Source organism: Diachasma alloeum, unplaced genomic scaffold (assembly GCF_001412515.2).
Source record: "Diachasma alloeum isolate Michigan unplaced genomic scaffold, Dall2.0 Dall_scaffold_00214, whole genome shotgun sequence".
Classification (NCBI taxonomy): Eukaryota; Metazoa; Arthropoda; class Insecta; order Hymenoptera; family Braconidae; genus Diachasma; species Diachasma alloeum.
Genome location: NW_021680379.1, coordinates 421,406 through 444,175, shown reverse-complemented (window position 1 = coordinate 444,175; position 22,770 = coordinate 421,406). Strand labels below are relative to the sequence as shown.

Here is a 22,770-nt window from a genome sequence, read left to right as displayed (position 1 = left end):
TTTTTTTATCCTAGATCTGAATTTTTTTTCAACGGCCTCGAAATTTTTTTCCAACATTATTAGTTATGCAGTTGACAGAATATTTAACGAAATGTCATTAATTGAACATGTGAAGGTTGTACCACAATACTACTAAATTTTTTCAGTTCATTGAAAGAGTTTCTATTTTGCAGAGGTGGAGTTTTTCCCTCTGTGGTTTCCAAGTTTAAAATCGGATTTTTAATCAAATAACAATTTTTATTATTGCCAGGAAAGCTTCACATTGTCCTTGTCCCACCGCGAGCCTCATAAGCATTCATGTCCTGACGTCGAAGCGGTTGCTCTGTATATACCAAATTCGAATCAATTGATTGGCTGTTGATTGGAAATTGAATTAGATCGGAATGCGCGTGTCTCTCTTTGTGGGAAGGGGGGGGGGGGCAAAACGTAGCAGTATACCATTGACGACTGCTTCTGGCATTGCCGGTGTGACTTGAATACAAATGCCAACCATTTTTGCCAAGCCGAGGGGGAAGAAATGTCTGTCGTTCGACTTCCGCTCTTCTGGCGCGTCATCTGATTGTTCATAGTCACACAAAGTGGTTTGAAAATTTCTGCAAAATTCTTTCATGTTTATTTAAAATATTCATAATCTTTGAAAAATATTTCTTTGCAAATCAAGATTGGTTATTTCTGGTGAATGATTTAAAATTGGTGGTAGGGAAAAATTCAAATATCTTCTCTGATGGAGAGTTTGGTTGTTATACATGTCAACATCTTTGGCCACGGTTCTGCAGAAAAGAGACGAAAAAGTTGTCATTTCCGGGGACATGTCATTGATTTTCAGGAAATTATCCCTAATTATTAGGGATTCGTGATTGTAAAATTTAGTGATTTTGTCACCAATTTTCAGTAACATCTTCACTAATATTTAGAGTAATGTCACTAATTTTCAGAGACTCATCTCAATCTATCACCAAATTTCAGTGATAAAAATCACTGACGATTAGGATCAATCTAGTCAGTGTCCAGTACAGCGATAACCATATTCATAAATCATAATTACCGTTAAATTTTGAAGCCGTCAATAAGTGAACAGCACCTTGAACTTTTAATTATTCAAGTGATCATCAAATTAAATATTCATATTTTGAACTATTTTATTAATCAAGAATTTAGGTAGAAAGATGGCTGATTATTTGGTTTCGCCACTCCCTTTTAAGAAATTAGAAAGATTTACTTAATGCAAAATTTACAGTTCTATATTATCAAATATTGCATTTATCATCAATTGGAAATTTAAACTATTAATATTACATTATTTTTAAATGTTGATGAGTATATTTAAACATTTATCAATATAAGTAGCAAAATATTTTAATGAAAGAAAGATAAAGAAATATAGTATTGATGGCGAGGAGCTATTCACAGGCATAATCGTGGTGTCACTCGCTGATGTAATCAATTGTAATCCCAGTGAAGTCAATGTAATCATTGTAATCACATGATTACCATATTTATAATCAAGTTTTGGTAATCAAGTGGTAATCATTTGTAATCAGTGTAATCTTTCGTAGTTGCTCCTAGTGAGACCGTGAATTAAGTTTTTTAATTTTCGAGTGCGTCATTTCCCCCAACAGTAAATCTCAGAGATCCCTGGATCAATTTTTTTTGGAATTCCAGATGTTTATGGTTCAGAACCTTGCATAGCCAATGCGTTTTGCACAGAGCATTTGTCCGTAGAAAATTCATTCAACAGAGTTAAAATTTCTTCTTATTCTGGAGAACCAACAACTGAATTATCTCTGAATTATCTGCTGCTAAGTTTGATTCTCCATCAATGGTAGATATTTAGTAAATTTATTTTGCTGATAGTACTTATAAATGCCCAAATTTTTAGATGGAGTGATGGAGACTGCATTTCTCTGTTCTAATCCCCGCCCCTCCTTCCTCATTTCTTTGCAGGTTCTAATAATTAATTATTCCATAAATTCATATTTAATGAGAGGCAATTTTTCGTGATTTCACTGATTACAGATGTTTGATAATCGCAGAATGTAATCGACGAAATCATTTGTAATCATGTAATCACGTTCTGTCCTCTCGGTAATCGCGGTTATCACATAGGCAATGGTAATCAGTGTAATCAGTCCCGTAATCCTGCGTAATCGAATACATTTTTAAATCGCGGTGTCACCCAATTCGCCTGTGAATAGCCCCTCGATTGATGGCCATCCCTGGTCCAGTATCACCAATAATTCTTGATAGATTCCTGAGAGCAGTGACATGTCCCATGAAATTAGTGAACTGTTGAAAATCGCAATTTTATTTCTTTCGCTTTTTTTCTTCTAAATTCAGCCATAATCAAGGCAGCGGGAGAGTTATGGAGATGTGCAGCAAAGCAATTCATTAAATATATTGGCGTCTTCAAGATTCCCCGACATGTGGATTTTGCAATTTTTATGCTTTGATAATTTATTTTATCGCAGCGTAACGATCATAAAAGTCATAAGTAAATTTTAATGACCAAACGAAGTTTGAAAATTTCGACCTTTCGTCGAACACCTGTCGTCAATTAGTAGTCCCGGGTTAGCGGTAATAACCGTATCAAAACGAGGACATAAACGTGTCCTACAAAGTTTACATCCTCGGTTTGCTCACGAATGTGTAGCAGTGGAGAAAGATGGAACGGTTGGATATCCAGTGTTGGGATGGATGGGGATATAGTAACGTAAGGGATGTAAGTGGTTGGTTGGGCGCGGAACTACGATGGAGTAACCGCGTCACGTTGTCACGTTCCCGTCGTCCTACTTGAGGCGGCCGACGAGGACCGCATAAATAACCCCTCTTCCCTACCCGGGAGTTTACGACGTTGCGCCACACGATCTAAGAGGGCTCGTGTACCAAGGCTTCCGTGACCGGGGACCAGGAGGACATTTCATCGTAAAAGATGCTACAACAGTCATCATCCCGGACAACCAAAATCGACAAATTTCTTCGTTGTTCTTGTCCCTGGCAAACTTTTCTCCGGAAGATCTTTGAATCTTGATAGCATTCAAGTGTACACTGAGAGAAAAACGACAGAGCTTTCAAACAAGTCTTACACATGCTATTTTCCGTCCCGGCGGGCGCAAAGTTACATTTCCCTCCTGCTTCGCGGGAAAAAGAATAATTATTTTATTATTAAGAATAATATATTCTTTATTGAAAAGAATATATTATTCTTTTCACTTATGTAAAAAATGGCCTTTTCTCAACATCAGTTAATTTTATAGTTGCTGACGTAAAAATTGTATCGTAGATATTCTACAGTAGTATTAGTCAAGGATGTCTCATGAATAGTGTCCTACAACGGTTTCTCACGGTGCATTGGATGGATATATGAGTCCGAAGAACGATTTTTTTGTATCTTTCATTTCTTTGATATAAAACATTTTTTTACTGCTTCTTTGGGAAACCACAGAGTTCATACATTTTCCCACCTAAACGCCCATAAATTCACCCTCAGTACAACTTTTTTTTACCGGCAGTACGGGTGTGCGATTCATTTGAGTTAAGTTGCGGGAACGAGGCAGTAAAAATGTATATTTGATGTTACAGAGTGAGCTTGGCACACTGAGGGAACGCAAAAGCGCAATGCTGGCGCTCAATGTATCAGCACACCGGTTGATCACGGATCTCGGGGCAGCTGCCACCTCAGTCTCTGTATCTCTGAAGGATGCCGTTGCTGATTTGTACAGAGTGTGGGATGAAGCCTTCCAGAGGTAAATATGTGTATTCCGAAATTTGTTGTCCTCAGATATGTGTAATTTAGGAAAATGGAAATATCTAGTCCAGACCTGGTACCAAACAAATAACAGCCATAGCTGAAATAATCACCCTCCGCAAAATGACAAAAATTCGCCATCCTGATAACCCTGTCCATAATCCCTCCAATACCATACTTTATGAACGCACCAAAACAGAACCCATCGCCGATAGATTTCACAAAACTGACAACGAGTTTTGCTCTTAGCAAACTGGATCATATTCGAAACCTCTGCCACAAACGCAATCCTAGGGCGCCCTGGCAGGTCCCCCGATTGAAATTCGATCGACTGTCGATTGTAGAATCGAGTTGATCAGTATATCGATTCGTATGCGAGTGTAGTTCGATTCAGATCTCAGATTATTGATGGAATCGAAGATGAATCGACTTCATAGGAAGTCGGTAGCTAGTGAATTTCGAATGACAAAAATTTATTGCACCAAAACTTGAACGGCTCACGGGGTGGTCGATTATGAAAGACTCCGTACGGTCGGACCAGGATCGACTTGAAGAAAGTCGATTGTGACTCGATTTCCCGCATATTTTCCCGCATTAACAGATCCGCCAGGGTCAGGTCTCGTGACAAATACCCTCAGCGCACCTTATTTGAGAGTCTCGAAGCCATCCGAACGGAGAATCTGGGCTCTAACTTCTGGGGATTAAATAAAAAAAAATTCTGGGGAGGCCTTATTCACCTCCAACAATAAATCGTGAAATTCTCTAACTTCTCACTCTTCATATCATCGCTTTATGCTGTGCCATCTCGCCATGCACTCAATCTTCTAAAAATTATCTTTCATTTCTCGATCCTCATCCACCGAAATGAACACAGAAATAGACTTTTCCTTTTTTGTTAGTACACTGACGGAAGAAATTAATTTTATCAACAGAATTTTACTTGGTCCTACTATCATTTGGTTGTTCATTTTGAAGTAAACATGATTTCATAGTGAATACCAGTTATCTCTTCTTGAGATACATTTAGTTGGGAAAAATCGAACTTTTCTAGAATTGAAGTTCCTTTTGTTTATCGCAATAATGAAACTATTTGATTCCTTTCTAGCCAAAAGTTTGACAACTCCAGAAAATTCGTTGGTTTATTCAAAAATCAAAATTATTCTCATGACTAAATACGTTGTAATTTCAATCAACACGATCACACGTTATTCCAAGTAAATTATAATTGAAGTGAGCATTTCGTCTGTCGAATCAGGGTGAATATTGTTACGCGGAAAAAGCTTTGAGAATGTCGTAAGATGTCGTTGAGTTGAAAGAAGTTTATATTTCTTGACTCAAAAAAATCGCATTAGTTCCCAATAACAGAGTCACAGATTGCGGCAAGTCAACACAAACTTGGATATCACAAATTTCGTTCAATGTGATGTACGGAAAGCTCAATTTAAACATCGGCTTCATTCGATAAGACAACATTCACTTAATTCCTCAATGTAATCATCTCCTAGGTACGGATTTTTGATCAATTCATGAAAGTAGAAAATTTCTCGACTGAAGTTTATATTAGGTAAAAAAAAATAGAACTTTTTCATTTTTGTGGTGAATACATGTGATTGATTCAATTGATTGATTCAAGTGAATGCATCTCAAGAAGAAATAATTGATATTCATCGTAAGATCTTATTTATTTGAAATTGGCTCAATTATATAATACTTATGCCAAGAAAGAAAAATCTCAATAAAAATATTTTTTTCTATCAGTGTACTAACTATTAGATTCATAAAATGTAATTACTTGGCTGAAGGCCTCGGAGCAATGACCATTTGCAAGTTTCTTGGAACTTGCAACAGATTTGGTTAAAAATAAATAAAATAAATGGAAATATCAATTGTTGAACGATCAAATTGCTCGAGGACATATTGGGTTCATTGGGCAGCGGTTGACGTTGGCCAAATATTGTGAGAGGTAATGAAGCCTCCAATGCAAACAGAGAGTGAGAAAAACGAAAAAGGAGGATGGTGTGATACGTATAGGGGGATCTGGGCTTTCGAGACCCATGTCACGGGATTACCCGGGATTTCCCTCGGATTCTGTGCTTTAATCGTACTTCCCCCTTCTATACACAACTACGTGTCACTTACAGTCCTAGTCTTGTCGAATTTCAACGTATTTTACTTACTCTTCATTTGTTGAAATGTTCATTAATCTAGATGAGGGAAAGTATCACTGAAAATGGTTTTGATGACTTTTTCATATTTTTCTTCAAATGCGCATTCTCTCTCTCCCACTTTTGGCTGGAAAAAAACTGGTCAAGTGAATCAATAAATCATAATGTTGGATGGAAAATCAATTTTAAGAAAGAAAAAATAAAAAGTTCCATTCTCTGGGGAAAATAACGTTTTGATAAATAAAAAAAATAAAGGGGAAATTATCTGAATATAAATATTCAATATTTGTGATTGCATATTTACCAAACGAGGCAGCATAGGAATCAGAGAGCAGATTTAAACCTCAGGTCTTTGGGTCAGTGGTCAAGCTCCTCCTCTGGTCATCCCCTGGGAAATCCCTATCGGCAGTGGGGGATCACAGGATACGGTTTAGGAATTAAAATGGGGATTAATGTATTACGAGTAGGACTAATATTCTCTCTCGAATTTCATTAAATATTCACTTTTGCGTTTTATTTTATCGCCTCGCTCCAACAAAGATTAAAAGAAACTGAGGTTCATGTTAGTCATAATCTTGAACTCAAGATTCAATTTTTTTCTGTACAAATACTCTCTGCAAAATTAATTTCTAATTAGGTATTTGACTTGGAAGGAAAACATATTTGTTTCATCACGCAGTAGGCTATTTTAAAAACCATCATGTTCGACGTAAAAGCGTCAAGAAACGTCGAGTTTACAACCGCGAGGGATGTCATATAATAAAACATGCTGTCCAGTTTTCATTACCCCATGAAGCATTAACGATCGTCTTCTGGACACCGGATCACCCTCTCAATGCTCTCTCCCTCACTTTATTTATTTATCCATTTTTTCCCCAAATGGTGGAAGGTTTGTATTGATGGAGCGTGTAGGAAAAAGGGCGTTTGCCAATCAGATCGATACATCGAGATTGCACTTGAACACGGTAAAATGTTATTCTTTGCCTCGGGGCCCCAGGGGTGAACGAATTCTAGTAATAATTTGGAAGGAGAGTGTTTACAAAAAGGCTTGGGGTCGGCGGGTCACGATTAATTTTCCAGTCTACCCAAAAAGGAAATATTTTGTCAACGTCACTGGGAATTGCAATCGTTTGAGTTTTGGTTTTCAGTGACATTCTTTTGTTTTGCTTCAGAATGGAAGTATTGTAATCGTTTAAATTTCAGTTTTGGATTTTTTATGTTTGTGTGGTAGAATTTTTCTTCAATTGTTCGCTAATGAATGAATAGAATTGAATCTTTTTTTTTTCAAATATAGATATTGTTGAGCCGTATGGATTGCCATTAATTAAAATTTAATCCATGGATTAGTTTTTTGAATTTTTGAATTTTTTCGAAAATCGGATGTCCCGCGATATTTAAAAGGAATGTTCTGAATTGATTGAATGATGGCTTTAAAAAATTGTGATGTCTCCTTAATCGAGTTCGAAGATGAAGGTAATAGCAATAATCGTTATTTTGATTTATTCGAAAATTTTCAAAAGTTTTGTATTTTTTGAAAATCAGAATTCCGGAGATATCTTTGAATATTATGCTTCAAATGAATTAAGTCATAACTTCAAATGTTTGTGTTAAATGCCATTAATTCGAAGTCAGACGATGATTACGATAGCTACATTGGTGTATTTGATTTTTATGATGATTGTTGAAAATTTTGAATTTTTCATGAATTTCCTTGAAAGTGACCTTTCTGTTGGTTTTCTCAAATGTGATGTTTCAAATTAATTCATGCGTAAATACAATTTTTCTATTAACATTTTATCGAAGGGCTTAGGGGACAGAACTGTAAAAAAGACAATCGGTTGTATAGAAGAAAAGGGATAATAAGAATAATGATGCTGATAACATTCAACTAAGTTGAAAATGTGACAAAATTCGGGACAAGGAAATCTTATTCATTTTAATAAAATGAAACAAACAATGAATTACACATGATAGAAGGAAATGATATGCAAAATAACCATTCGGAAGCATATTGCTAATTTATGAGCAAAGATAACTATACTATATACAATACAAGAGCAATTTCCCACTTGTTTGATTATTTTCATTTGTTGAAAATTGAAAATTGTCTCTCTTATTCTTTATGTGTTGATTTTCAGTATTTAGAAGTATTCATTGAGTTATTGTCAACTTATTTTTTCTCTTGTAGGGGAAACCAACAGTTGTGTGCACTCCAGGCTGTCCAACAATTTAGTACTCGTCTCACTGAGCTCCAGAGTGCTCTCCAGAGAGACAAAGATACCTTGGCAGTTCTGGATGCAGCCCTACAGGCTGGTGCCACCTCAGAAGTTGCATCCTCGGTTCGAGACGTCGCCAGGCTACTGTCGGAGAAACAGGATGTGAACTCACAGGTAAATTCAGTGCTATAGATTGGAAATATTTACATGCCGATGTATCAGGGGCCAATTACTCATTATACATTGAGTCATTCGAAGGAAATTGAATAGATTCTTAGAAAGCTCATCAAGAGATACATTCTCAAAGTAATGAGGATGAGAGGAGGAAATGAGAAAACATCTGTTTCCATCGGAAATTAGTCGGCACATGATTCGAGATGTATTACTATCACCTCTGATGATCTGCAACTCGGGCAATCTGTAAACCAATTCCATAGGCAAATTTACTTCGTCGACCAATCGAAGACAGAATGGAAAAAACGTCATTATAAAATATATTTATCTATATTATAAAAATCCAAATCGACTTCTTGTGATAAAAATTTGGTACTCAAAATTAAGACTTCAAAATTGAGGGTCACACGGATCAAAATAAGGATTATAAGGGTCATGAGAGTCACAATAAGGGTCATGAGGATCAGAAGAAGGGTCATGAAGGTCAGAATAAGGGTCATAAGGGTAGAATAAATGTCCAAGTAGGGGTGGCAAGGGTCAGATTAAGGTTCATATGGGTCAGATTAAAAGTCAGATTGGGGGTTCAAATAAAGGTAAAAAGGGTCAGGATAAAGATCATGGGGATCATATGTGGGTCATATGGGCATTATATTTTTTTTTATAAAAAATTATGATCTATTCTCAAATTAGTTTTCATTTCGCTGAATACAAATATGTTGCAGTTTTCAAAGAAACCATTCCCTTTCGTAAATTCGCAAGAAGAAAAATATTTTTGCTTCTTCAGAATTCTTTCAAAGTCGATTTGCATATAAAGTAAAACTCTTACCCTACGAGTTGGTTTCTCATCGTGTGACTTTTCCAATCGGCCCTCTGCTCGTGCTCATTTTGCACGTCAAGAAGACGTACTGCTCTACTTGACTAAACCAAGATACTCTCATACTCCTTTTACATACTCCTTCTGTGGTTCTTTTTTTCGTTATTCTTTGTCACTCGGCATGCGCCACGACGTGATCCCTCTGCTCATATAAAAGAAATAAGCCGATACTCTTTGCTCTTAAGGAGACGCAGCATTTCTTCTTCGTTCGAATCTCCTCGTTGGAGCTACGAGTCCCTGAGGAATCATTTCGGATATTCTGCATTGCTATTCCCCCCACTAAACCCCCCTTCCCCGCTTTGAGAATCACCGTTTTTCTTTTCTCTCTCTCTCTCTCTCTCTCTCAGTCTCTACATTGCGAAATTAGTTTTCGGATCAAAAGATTTAGCGTGATTTCCTGTATTTGTTAAGAGAAATTTTAGATTGTTGTTTCGTTATAGGATTTTTCGGACTTATGAAAAGAATTGCCACCAACAACTGGCAGCGAAGTAACAATTATCTCTAAAAAGATGAGTCGTTGTCGTCTGTTTTGGGATTACTTCCTTCCATCGAAGTGTCAGTCATGTATTTTTGATAAATTGAATTGATTATCTCTCTTTCTCCCCCGGAAAGGGTGATTAGTTATTTAAAAAAATGTATCGCTCGGAAAAAGTAAATATTATTGCAACTTTTTAAATGAATAATTAGAAAAACCGTTGTAGTTATGTGAGTTCCACCCTGAAAAATTTGAAAAAAATATATGTTGTGGGAAATATTGCTGAGATAGCTGTGTCAAAATTGTGGTTAATGACATTCACTGATGGTTGAGGTATTAATTTTTTTATGCAGTCGCGCGCTATCCGCCGTTCAGTGCACTACCCAATTCAAGCGCTCTCAATCCGCTGAAATTTTGAACAACCGTAGTTCACTCAATACTTATTTCATGGTAAAGTAGGTTTTTTTGTTGTTACAAAAAAATTAATAATCATGAAAACACTTGTTTTTTTTTTAAGAAAATGGATTTTGGAAGAGAATGGAGCGCTCAAATTGGGCGGTGTACTGAGCGACAGAGTCGTCACATGACTTCATTAAAAAATTAATATTTTATGAGCCAGTTAATGTCATTAAACCAAAAATTTGACACAACGTTCTTAATAATATTCCTCACAAGGTATATTTTTTTCTCATTTTTCAGCGTGAAACTCACGAAACTACAACCATTTTTCTAATTGTTTATTTAAAAAATACTATAATGTTTACTTTTTTCTATGATTTTTTTTTTACATAACTAATCATCCTTTCTGAAAAACAAAGCCCTTCTGAAATTTTTGGATTACATGCGTAACTTTTGAGCATGTCTATTCATTATTCGCTGGAATTTCACAATTGTTATAACTTCAACAACAAAAATTGGCCTGTTAATAGGATCTCTGGTCCTCCGTTTTGACATATGCAATTTTCAAAACAAAAAAAATTTTTTTTTGCCCCCATTAAAATAGCGTGGAGTACCCCATAAATTTAAATGGGTTAGATATTTTACGGAAATTAGATTTGGATTTCAGCATTTCAAAGTGAATGGAGTTTTAATCATTGAATCGAGAAATAACAAATCCGTACCAATATGAATTTAAAAAAAAATCTAAGAATTTTACCATCCATAATAATTGAGAAATTTCGCAAGTGAAGTTGCGAAATCAACTGTAATGAAACTACTGTGGCCCGACAATTTAACCCTCGATGTTTGATTTCCGTCACGTTCTGTGTACAAGTGAAAATTGCAACGATTTAGCAACAAAGATCCCACTCAATGTATTAAAAGATGTATCCATAAGAGTTAGAGTTCACCAGAAGTCCGAAGAGAATGTCTCGTTGTGTACTGTAGCCACCGATACCCAGTGATATTAAATTTGTATTTTTACGCTGATTCCACGGGCCATCCCAGTACGTGATACGAAAGAAAATCGTCCGGGCGATTAACGATCCGAGCCTCCCCTGGGAAAAACCGACTCACCTTTTTTTGGGAGAGAGAGAGTGGAGGCGTCCACGAGGAAAAAAAATACAGAAACCTAAACCATCGAGTTCGGTTGATCCCCCATCTCTTCTCTACTGCCTTGACCCTTATATCTGATATTTTATTTAGTATCCATCAATATGGAGGGACGCTGGATGATCGTGCCAACAATGCGCTTGAAAACTTGCCAAGATTTCTCGGACACTAGAAACAAAATTTTTATTTCCTCATTTCTTTCCATTATTTTAAATTGTACATGTTTGAAAATACCAAACTATTGTGGCTTTCCAAAATACATTGATATTCAAATGAAATTTTTATTCCTGGATATACTCATTAAAGAGTTGGAATGATACTGTAAATATTGAAAGAATTGGATTGCACGGAATCGTTTGAACAATTTTCATCCATGAAATTTGTAGAGAAGAAAAATATTCCAGAAGTTTCACCCAGAGATTTGATATTTCTCAATATTTTTTCCTTTCAAATTGAGAGAAAAATTTGATCAAGCAAACTTTTAAGTTCAGGTCGCCTGGTGTTTGACCCCTTGAGTACTACTCCACAACGCCACACCTAACACGGCTAGACTAGGTTCATACTCCGGAATCGGAGAGAGACTACTTGGTATGCGGATCGCGCTTTTCATTACCGGAGGCTCGTTCCCCGTCGTCTCTGGCGCTCTAGCTGCAAACAGCCTAAATCTACTCTCGCTTCTTGGTTTCCCTCAGGTTCCCTTTTGCCTCCGTCTGAGTTCCTTGGCTACCAAAGAACACACTCCTCCAGGGCTTTCTCTCTGCACTCTCGGTACCCCTCCCTCTCTCTTTGCCCGGGACTTCCGTTGAATCTATATCATTGCCTTCGCCGTCTTTGGCTTAGTATCCGCACTGGATTATACAGTATTCGGAAAACGGAGGCAAATTTTATTTTACACTGAAATCGAATCATTATAGATTATTTTTCGTTTATAATTGACTTATTGGTATAGGGGAGGTTGGGGTAAAACGGACACCTTTGACTTTTTTTCAAATGTTAATGGGGGGTTGAAATGTTGATAAAATTCAATAATTTTTCTTTCAATACAAAGAACAATTCTTTCCCTTTGTGGCGAGCCGAAACTGAGCTCAATTGATCAATTTGTTTCTGAGTTATGAATAATTAAAAAAAAGTCTAAAGTGTTCGTTTTACCCCACCCTCCCCTACGTAGTAAAGATAAATCATGCAGTGGAATTTGAAGGACATTCGAAGTTAATAATAAAGACATTGTTTACAATAAGTGTTGGAGATAAGGTTGAAGAATTAGATTGAACGGTGATATGATTTTACTGATAGGTAAATATCAAAGGTTACATCTTAATCTTGAAGCATATCGACGTAAATTAGGTCGGAACCTGGTCGCTATAAATGAATTTAATCTCTTTGAGTTATCACACTTAGTTATATGGATGCTCATGTAGATGTACGGGACTGCCCATTCTACGCATTTCCTTTTTTCCCTTTTTTTACAGATATTTGTATCCTGAAAAGGCACCATCTTACATGAATGAACCGCCTCTTGAGCCAAATATTTCGTTGTTGTTGAAGGCGGAGTAATCATTCATGTTTGAGACTTTCAAATTCGAACCAAACAAAAATTTTTTGGTAATTTTCAACTAACGATTTTGTTGGCCGAAACAAGACTTGGTTGAGAACTTGTTCGTTTTTCTCTCAGCGTGTAGTGTCAGAAATATATTTTGGGACGATTAGTTCATCGTGGAGATCGCGCTGTGCATATTTTGGGCCGGATATATTTTTAACATTCTTCCGTGGAGAGCGTTGGGTATCATTGATGCGGTAGCCCGAAAAATTATGGAAGGCTGCAACAACTTAGGGTTGTAAGCCGCAGGTATGTCGGTGTTGCAGCTCGCCAATGAATCCCCAACCACTGATACGGGAACATAAACCTTAAGCCGGGTCCCTGTTAATCTGTAAGGGGTAACAGAATGCCGCTAATTTTCCAAATTTTTGAACAAATTTCCTGCCGAAATTTATCGATATTTTTACGAATCGAAGCACATTAATCTCGAGTAGGTGATGATGAAGATCAATGTGCTTTAGGTTCGAAAAATATTAATAACTTTGAGCAGGAAATTTGTTTAAAAATTTCGAGGAAACAGTGGCCTTCTGTTACCCTTTCAAATTTATGATTCGACCGTAATAATAGTATATTTCGTAACGAGTGCGAAAAAGTGTTTTTTGGCGAGTGGGAGGTTTATATCACGAGCCGAAGGCGAATGATATAATCCCACGAGCTAAAAAACATTTTTTCATCACGCTGTGACGAAAAGTTCACTTTTCGTCACTGCGTGATGAAAAAGTAGTTTTCTTCAAATTCTGTTTTAAGAAGGACTCTTTCCTGTGAGAGACCAAAAAAAGGGCTGACAAATAAGAAATGGCACCTACGGTCTTTGTACATATGAAAATAAGAAACTTTTCCGTTAAGGTACTTCTGCAGTAGTCATATGGGAGTAGAAGGAAATGTGTTACAGGGTTGAAATTTTGAGAATATATTCTTTCAATAAATTAGAAAGTTGTCTCGAAAGTCCCAACAAGATTTACCACATTGATTTTTGTAGTGAAAAAAATTAAAATTGTCATTTGTACAGAGCCTTCTGAGACATTTCAATGGGGAATGGCGACCATGGACAATATGCTAAGAATCCAAATACTTGATTTATCGCATCGTACATGTTTCCAAAATATATTTCTGCAATTTCATTATTCATGACCACAGGAATCATGAGTTGTTATTCAAAATGTGCGTCAAAATCATGATGTTGGGGGTTATACATTGGAGGATAGGACGTAAAAACGAGGTTAGACTTCACAATCTTTATCTCTACTCCTATGTTTTTTGAGCTTACTGCGGAAGTACCTTAAGGGGAGACGGAACCCCTTTGTCTACATCAAATCTTAGAATTGTGTTTTCTCCTACAATTATTAATTTCTATCTATGAAATTACTTTATCGACTCGATTATCGCATTCTTGAGTCAATGAAGTAGTTTTTTTTTATCGTTATTCTACATCGCTTCGACCCGGTTAGGGTATACTGCGATGATGATCAAGACTTTAAATGGTTAGATCGCACCATTCTACCCGGCCGGCATTTGAACTCGGAACCTTTCGCATGTGAGGCAACGAACTTACCTACTGCGCCAAGCCACCGGGCAATGAAGTAGTTTAATGAATAAAAAATAATAATTGCAGGAGAAAACAATTCTAAAGATTCATATAAACGCAGGGGTTCCGTTTCCCCTTAAAGGGGAACCAAACTGTCGATCTGGAGACCGAATAGAGATCCTGTCAAGGATATTTTGTTATGCAACCTAATTCATCTTCAAATTGTTTTCCGTATGGTCTGTAACATATTGCCTCAGAAGCGTATTTTTTCCACTTTCAGAATGCGTTAAAAGAGGAAACCCTGATCGAAGGTATCACAAAACAATTCCCCGAGCCTGGCGTAATGAGCCTCGGCCAAGAAGGTGGAACATTCTCCGATAGTGGTATATCGGACAGCGGAAGTGAGCAAGAGTTGAGCGAACGTGAACGTAGGCTTGCCGCACTACGACGACTGACCCGTAGCCTGGAGAGCCAATTAGCTCCTGGCTCCGATGCACTTATGGGGCTGTGGAAGAGGGTAGAGGATGCTGAGGCAGAATTGAGGAGCCTTCAAAAGCAGTGTCGGGAGTTGATTGTCAGGACTGCTGCAAGCGTCGAGGCCAAGGTTGCCAATAGGAACACGCAGACCAAATTTTCAGCAAGGTAAGTAACTCACCATAAATAAATCATCGATATGAAATAAACTGGGAAGGAATGTTAATTTACCATGGAAAGAAGATTCTCCGTTGAATAAAAGTTTCGTTTGGCATCGATGATTCTCGAAACAGTTAAGGAGAAATTTAATGATTCTGTTTTCGATTTCCCTCTGCTGAGAGAGTGAGTCGGAATAAAGACTTTAGTTCTGTTTTCTTTTAATTACGGATAGCCATATCGATAAATTAGAATTACCGTTACATTATTAACTTGTGAATTAGTTGATATCATGGTTAAATTTTAATTATTGAAGAAATCATCAATTTAAATAGTAAAATCTCGAATTATTCATTAATCAGTGATTGAGTTAGGAAGATTGACGATTAATTGGATAATCGGAAATCCCGTATAAGAAACTTAGTATTATCTACTTAATAGAAAATTAATAGTTCCCTATTTTAAAATATTTATTTCATCATCAATTGGAAATTTAGATTATCAATTATTTTACTATTTAAATTTAGATTAGTATATTTAAACTTTGATCAATGTAAGTCGAAAATTCTTGTAATGGGCCATTCCGCCAAATATCGGCGGAAATCTGGCCTCAAAATTTTCGACAATTTTTTTTTTGCTTCTTCTGAATTCTTATGTATATAAAAGAAGATTTTTCAACGCGTAAAGGTCCCGCGGCTCAATTAGAGGCCGTCCGCATGATTACGAGTTTTAGACTTGAAATTTTTCGCTCTTATAGAACGTATTAAAAGATGCTAAGAAAAAAAAATCAAAATATAGTTTTTGATCGGAAATTTTCTGAATTTTCCGAAAATGATGTTCATTCTCTCCCTCCACCCCTCCTCCATCGTGAAAATCGAAAAAGAAACCTCTAAACGTCATTTTTGGCAAATTCGCCATTTTTTTTTTCAAATCTGATATTTTATCTCAAAAATTCAGAGAATTTCCGATCAAAATCATATTTGAAAGTTGTTCGCTCCTATGATGCTCATCTGCAGAAAAATGATTCTAAAAAAGCGAATATTCGAAAAATAATAATATTGTAGGAAGAAGACGATATTTCCATAGAAGATGATGATATTATAGAAAATAGAGAATGTTTCCATGAAATATGGTCTTGGTTCTATGATATTCATCATTTTTCGAATATTCATTTTTTTGTCTGTTATTTTTCTTTACTTGAGCATTATAGAAGCGAACAAGTTTCAAATATGATTTTGATCGGAAATTTTCTAAATTTTTCAAAAAAAAAATTAGATTTAAAAAAAAATGGCGAATTTGCCAAAAATGACGTTTAAAGGTTTCTTTTTCGATTTTCACGATGGTGGAGGGGTGGGGGGAGAAAATGAACATCATTTCCGGAAAATTCCGAAAATTTCCGATCAAAAACTATGTTTTGATTTTTTTTTCTAAGCATTTCTACGAACGTTCAATTCGATTGAACAATTTTCGCGTAAAATCGTTAAACCTTGCGCAGCCCCTCCAATTAAAAGACGGGACCTTTCCTAGTCGAGAAATCTTTTTTTCTATACACAAGTAGTACAAAGAAGCAAAAAAAAAGTATCGAAAATTTTGAGGCCAGATTTCCGCCGATATTTGGCGGAATGGCCCAATACTAAAGAATCGGAAGATTGATGGCCATCCCTGATTTTAATGTTAATAAATTACCGAATTTGTGATGATGAGATCATTTTTCTTTCGTGAAATTAGGCTTTTTCCTGAGTTGTGAGTATTTTAAGTATAAAAAAATGTCCAGATCGACTCTCTTTTCTCAAGTGCTTCTATCAATTGCCAAAATATTGACAACAAAAACGGTAACACCAACTTCTCAGAGAGTTCCAAACATTTTCTCCATGTTTTTTTTTCATAAGTGCGAAATAAATGTTTTTTCGACTCGTCGCTTTGCAATTTGCATAACGTTGAAATGGGGGGTTAAGAATGAGAGCAGCTATTTAGCCCCTAAGTGTGTAGGTAAAAGAAAGTAAGAGATGGGGAGTTAAAAGTCAGTTCATAACGTCGCCTCTATAACGACCGCGCTCTTTCATTTGAATATAGCGCCACAGAGTGTGTAAGGAAGAAGGAAAAATTCCTCATAGTCTGCACAATAAGTACGTTTGAACAGAGTAGAACACTAAGGAAATGAATTATAGGATTTCATAAGCACCTTCTACCCCCCCGTTTGGTGCGCATGACACCCTTCTACAAATTCTCTCACTTCTTAATATAACTTTGAGGAATTTTCCTCGACTCACATGTCCTGATGATATATACCTCATCAATTCGATATTTACTCGTAAATTCTCACGTTTTCAACCTCCCTTTTTCCTTTTTTCGTTTTCTAGTGCGAATTTCTTATGCTTTTTTTCTAGCGTGTAGACTTTAAATATTACACTTTTTACGGTGACAGTGGGCACCCTCACGTTTTTCGGAGATCAAATTATTCCCCAATTTTCACGATCTCAATCACCTCATTTAACTTTGTTTCAAGAAGTATCATCACCCCTTATTTTTTATAGTTTCGTTTAATCACTGGCCTGTAGATTCAGAGGTAATAGGTTTAGTTCTTGGGAGCACGCAGAAGCAACCCCGGTATTGCATCGTAAAAAAAGTTGTAAAAACTCTCTTACGCGTCTTCGTGGCTTTTCGCCCGCTTTTTTTCCACTTCGGTACGATTTTATTTTGTTGAAGAACAAAAACAAGTGGGAAATTGCTCTTGTATTGTATAAAGTATAGTTATTTTTGCCAATAAATTAGCAGTATCATTTCCTTCCATCATGTATAATTCATTGTTTATTTTTTCATTTTATAAAATTGAATCAGATTTCTTTTTACCTAATTTTGTCAGATTTTCAACTTAGTTGAATGTTATCAGTATCATTATTCGTATTATCTCTTTTCTTCTATACAACCAATAGTCTTTTTTACAGTTCTATCTCTCCCCTCAGCTCTTCGATAAAATGTTGATAGAAAAATTTTATTCACACATATTTGAATGAATTTCAAACATCACATTTGAAGAAACCATCTGAGAGCTCACTTTCAGAAAAATTCATGAAAAATTCAAAATTTTCAACACTCGTCATAAAAATCAAATCAACCAATATAACTATCGTAATCATCTTTTAACTTCGACTTAATGACATTAAAAAAAACATTCTAAGCTATGATTGAATTCATTTGAAGCATGATATTCAAAGATATCCCCGGAATTTTGATTTTCAAAAAATACCAAATTTTAAAAATTTTCGAATAAATCAAAATAACGATTATAACTATCGCTTTCGTTTTCTAACTCGGCCAAAGGGACATCCAAACAAGTTTTTGAAGCCATCATTCAATCAATTCAGAACACTTTTTTTTAGTTATTGTGGGACAACCAATTTTTGAAAAAGTTCAAAAATAAAAAACACTAATCGATTAATTAAATTTTAATTAATGATGATCGATAACGGCTCAACAATACCTACATTTGAAAAAAAAAGATTCAATTCCATCCATTCATTAGCGAACAATTGAAGAAAAACTTTACCACACATGCGTACGGACACGGTGTAAAAATTGCACTTTCGGACGTTTTGGATCATAATGAGTCGATATAACACAAAAAATCCAAAATTTAAATTTGAACGATAACAATGCTCTCATTCGGAAGCAAAAAAATTGAATTTTTTTCTTCTTGGGCAAAAAAAAGAACGGAAGGATTTTCAGTAGATTTTAAGGTCCGAATGGATTATCTTTCGAACGTTATCTCGATTGTTTTCCCATCTTCATAATGTAAAATATACCACAATTTCATTTGGATTTTACATCACATAGGAGTTCCTAAAAATTATGATTGTACAATCAAAAAAAGTAGAAAAAACTGAACATTTTCAAAGAGCGTTTTTAATAAAGATTCAGAAATAAGTCCGATAGAGAGGAAATGGTGAATGGATAATTTATCATGGTAACTAACGATGTAACAGCCATTGACTACTGTGACAAATGACGATCTAACAGCCATTAGATACATTAAATTATTAATTTGCAATTTTCTCCCCATTAGGTTTATTTTCCAATATTATTCAACAACGCTCTTTGAAAATGTCCAGCTTTTCTTCAGCGTTTTTTTTGATCGCACAATCATAATTTTTGGAGACTCCAGGGCTATGTAAAACTCAATAGCAATTGGAGATCATTTCAGATTATCAAAATAAAGAAAAACAACCAAGATTACTTTCGAAAGATAATCCACCCGGGCCTTAAACGAAAAACCATAAGCCTTCTTACTGTGAAAGACATAGTTGGAAAAACATTCTTCTCTGATAGTGAGAAAGAAAGCCGAGTTATTGAAAAATTTGTACATTTTTTTCAGTAAACGTAAGAAAAGACTAGCTTCAACGAGCAGTGATTTCCTTCAAAAGTCTAAGCATGTAGCGGCAGAAGACGATCCCGAAGAGGATCCAAATTTGCCAAAGAGTTGGGTCTGGAGAATTCTCAGAGCAGCTTTGCCCTTCCAGTTGGCCATCGTAGCACTTCTCTGTGCCGCGTGTCTCCTGGAGCCCCACTGCTGCGAGGCTGGTAACAGTCTCAATCTATCCCTTACACCTCAACTTCGTTATGTCCGAGGACCACCTCCAGTCTAAGAGCAATAACGTCTAAGCGTTTGCCGAAACGTTGAGAGTATTTTTGAGCTGCTCGTGAGAGCTAGAGGATCGAAGAGATTTCGACATCTTCGTCTGATTCAAAGTGATTATCGTCAACATCCTGTGACGGTATTCCAAATAGTACTTCAGGTATCGAGTAATTTTTTCGTAGATTTTGCGTCTCAATTGACCAATTGAAGACATTCAGACCACAAGAGGTAAGTGAAAATGTTTAATTCCCGTGAATTCTGATACAATTACACGTGTGAAGACTAAACTTTTATAATAACCCGAGACTGAACGTAACAGGGTTACTACGTATCTCGAAAGAGAATATTAATATTTATCAATATTGATATCAGAATATTTTTCTCATTTTATAAATGTAGATAGGAAAAAGGAATGCATGAATAATCAAAATTATTTTCGTACGCATATATTCCAGTGATCTGAATGTCGACTAGAGAATTATCAAGTTATAGATTTTTGCGCTGAAATTTGAGAACGTGTCTTTTTATATATATTTTTTACTAGAGTGTGCCAATAATTCGTGAAGCCTGGTGTATGAATTTTCACATGCGCCTGATGGCCATTTTTCTCATCCTTTTTTTATCCATTTCTATTTGTTAGAAATACAGAGTTTTTACGTTATGTTGCATGCTGTATGATAAATCAGGTGAATATTCTGATGTCTTTTTATAGTATTTCTCGACATCAGATCGATTATTTTTACTGGAGAATGAAATAAAATAATATGACAGAGTGTTTATCATCATTATTTATATAACAGTTATAGAAAGATTGTATATATACCTGCCATTATTCAGTGGTAACATTCAAGAGAAATATGGAAAAATTATGGGAAGGTACATATGAAAAGTATTGTACTTTGAAGGATGTGTTACTTTAACAAATTTACAAATGACTTTTTATTCAGAATCACTACCAAGTGCCCAGTAAAAACGTCCAATATTTAATATCCCACAATATTTATAATATTATGATTCTTTCACGTGACTAGTCATTGGACAATTGATATAATCGATATTGTTCCAGTTATTATTTTGTTTTTGCAATATGTCAAATGTGTTAAAGTGCCTTGGGGATGGAAAGTAGAGGAAGCATTGAATGAATGAGTAATAAGGAGATAAGGTTCTTGGGTGAACAACTGGGGAAATCTTTGTCGAAAAATTCTCTTTGTGAGGAATCTGAACTCTCGAATGATTTTCATCATAATGACAAACGACTTGCAAATGGCAAGATGGAGATCTGCAAACTATCTGATTCAGTTCAGATAATTCACATGTTTCTTTCATTAGTTAAAATTTCCTGAACTTCAAAAAAGTGACTGGGCTCGATTAATCGTGATTCGGGCTCAGGAATATAAATTATTTCATAAATATACAAAAATTTTGCTTTCGGCTCGGATGATGACCGCTGGAAGTACATTGTGGACCCAATGATATAACGCATTATTTTTCGTATGTTTCCTTTCAATTCGTCATCTGAAAAAAAATCACTCTGACTTATCTCCTTATTTAAGAATAAATTGTATTTCAGTGAAGGAGAATTTGTCCTTTGGCTATCACCTGTAGCAATAGAGTGCATGATTGAGATCCTCCAATATTTTTATTCAACCGAGGGTCTCTTAAAAATTTAAGGGACAAACTGAGAAGAGAGTAATGTAAAATGAGAAAAGTTGAAAAATAGTATTTTTTATGTGAATACATCAGTAATCAATAAAGTAAATTTCGTGCTTCATTAGCATGGGATAGAGGAGCTGGGTGAAACGAGTAAGATAGAACGGTGTACTTATGCATGAATACAACTGAAACGGTAATAACTTAATATCATGTTAAGAAAACTATGAGAAGAAAAGTGGATTGAAGGAAGAACCTATAAGGCTAAGCTTGATGGAAGAAACAGTGCCTGAGAAATAGTTTTCCCCCCAACCTAACATGAAGAATGTATTTTAAAGAGTATTTGACATTCTAGACAGCCTTAGTGCATTATCATGCAAAGTATATTGCATTTACTTGAGGAATATAAAAATGAGGACTAGACCATTTTTGGCGATTTACTGCCTTACATTAACACCATGATAATGTGTATAAAGTACCTGAACATAAACACTATTCATCCATGTTATACTAGTTCAATAATATTGGATTAATTATACTATTTGTACTCTGGTTTGAATGGAACGGTTGTAATGAGCTTTTTTGAAATGTATTTTAACGTGAGCTTGCAATCCGTCAGTTCGTAAGTTATACTGTGCTGAATAATCTATAATATTTTGCATGCATTTTTCTCTTTTCAATGGGTTAAAAAAGAGTGAAAAAAAAACAGAAAAAAATGAAAAAAAAAATTGTCAGATGCTTATATATGATTATTAGAGAATAATCTGCCTTAGAATCAAGAGACTTGCATTGTAGAATTTTTTTAGCTCAGCATTTGTATCGATCGAGAACACGATTGTAGCTTCTATTATAAGAGATAATCTTACTTCCATTTTATATGGTGGCAAAAAGTTGGAACAAAATATTAAGAGAATAAGGCGAACATTTTTTTATAAATTATATCTGAGATCTTATTGACTCAAACCTAAATAAGGCCCAGTTGCTCAACACCACAGCCCATGGGAATTTAATCAGACTTTTAAGAGTTCCCAGAATTATATTCATCATCAGTGTCATTCATCATTCGACGTATTTGTAACGTTCCATCCATTAATTTAACACAGTTCTGTACTAACAAATGTACTGGTTAAGTATTCTTATCGAATACGCATTGTACTTCGGCATTTTCGGAAAATAAAGTAAAACAGATTTTTCTTCTGGAATTGATTGTTTTTATTGCTCTTCCCCGGTTCAACGAATACTCCCTCACCTTAGAGCTCATATATCTCACCTACACCTCATCATCAGAAAAATATTTTATCAAATCAAATTGAATAAAGTTATTATACACAGTGAAATTACGATGTTTTCTTCTACGACAATTTTACCCGGAGGAAAACTTTCATAAAGTCTATTATCGTCATGAATAAAGTCGCAGGAGCTACTTGAATTGAGCCTCCGTCCCTTGCCGGATCGCGGGCTTATAATGTCTGCAGTGAATGACTAGCCGGTGGCTTCAGTCCTGTTAACAGATGATCTATACACGGAAATAACGT

General features: G+C 35.6%; 1 protein-coding gene across 1 annotated transcript in view; it reads left to right on the top strand.

Annotated features, from left to right (window-relative positions):
• LOC107037231 overlaps positions 1-22,437 on the top strand; it is a 129,130-nt gene extending 106,693 nt beyond the window's left edge. The window contains exons 17-20 of the mRNA XM_015255671.1: positions 3,580-3,743; positions 8,099-8,300; positions 14,603-14,964; positions 19,325-22,437. Of these exons, the coding sequence (XP_015111157.1) occupies positions 3,580-3,743; positions 8,099-8,300; positions 14,603-14,964; positions 19,325-19,595 (999 nt within the window). The 3' untranslated portion in view covers positions 19,596-22,437. The remainder of the gene's footprint in view (positions 1-3,579; positions 3,744-8,098; positions 8,301-14,602; positions 14,965-19,324) is intronic.
• Positions 22,438-22,770: the final 333 nt, after the last annotated feature.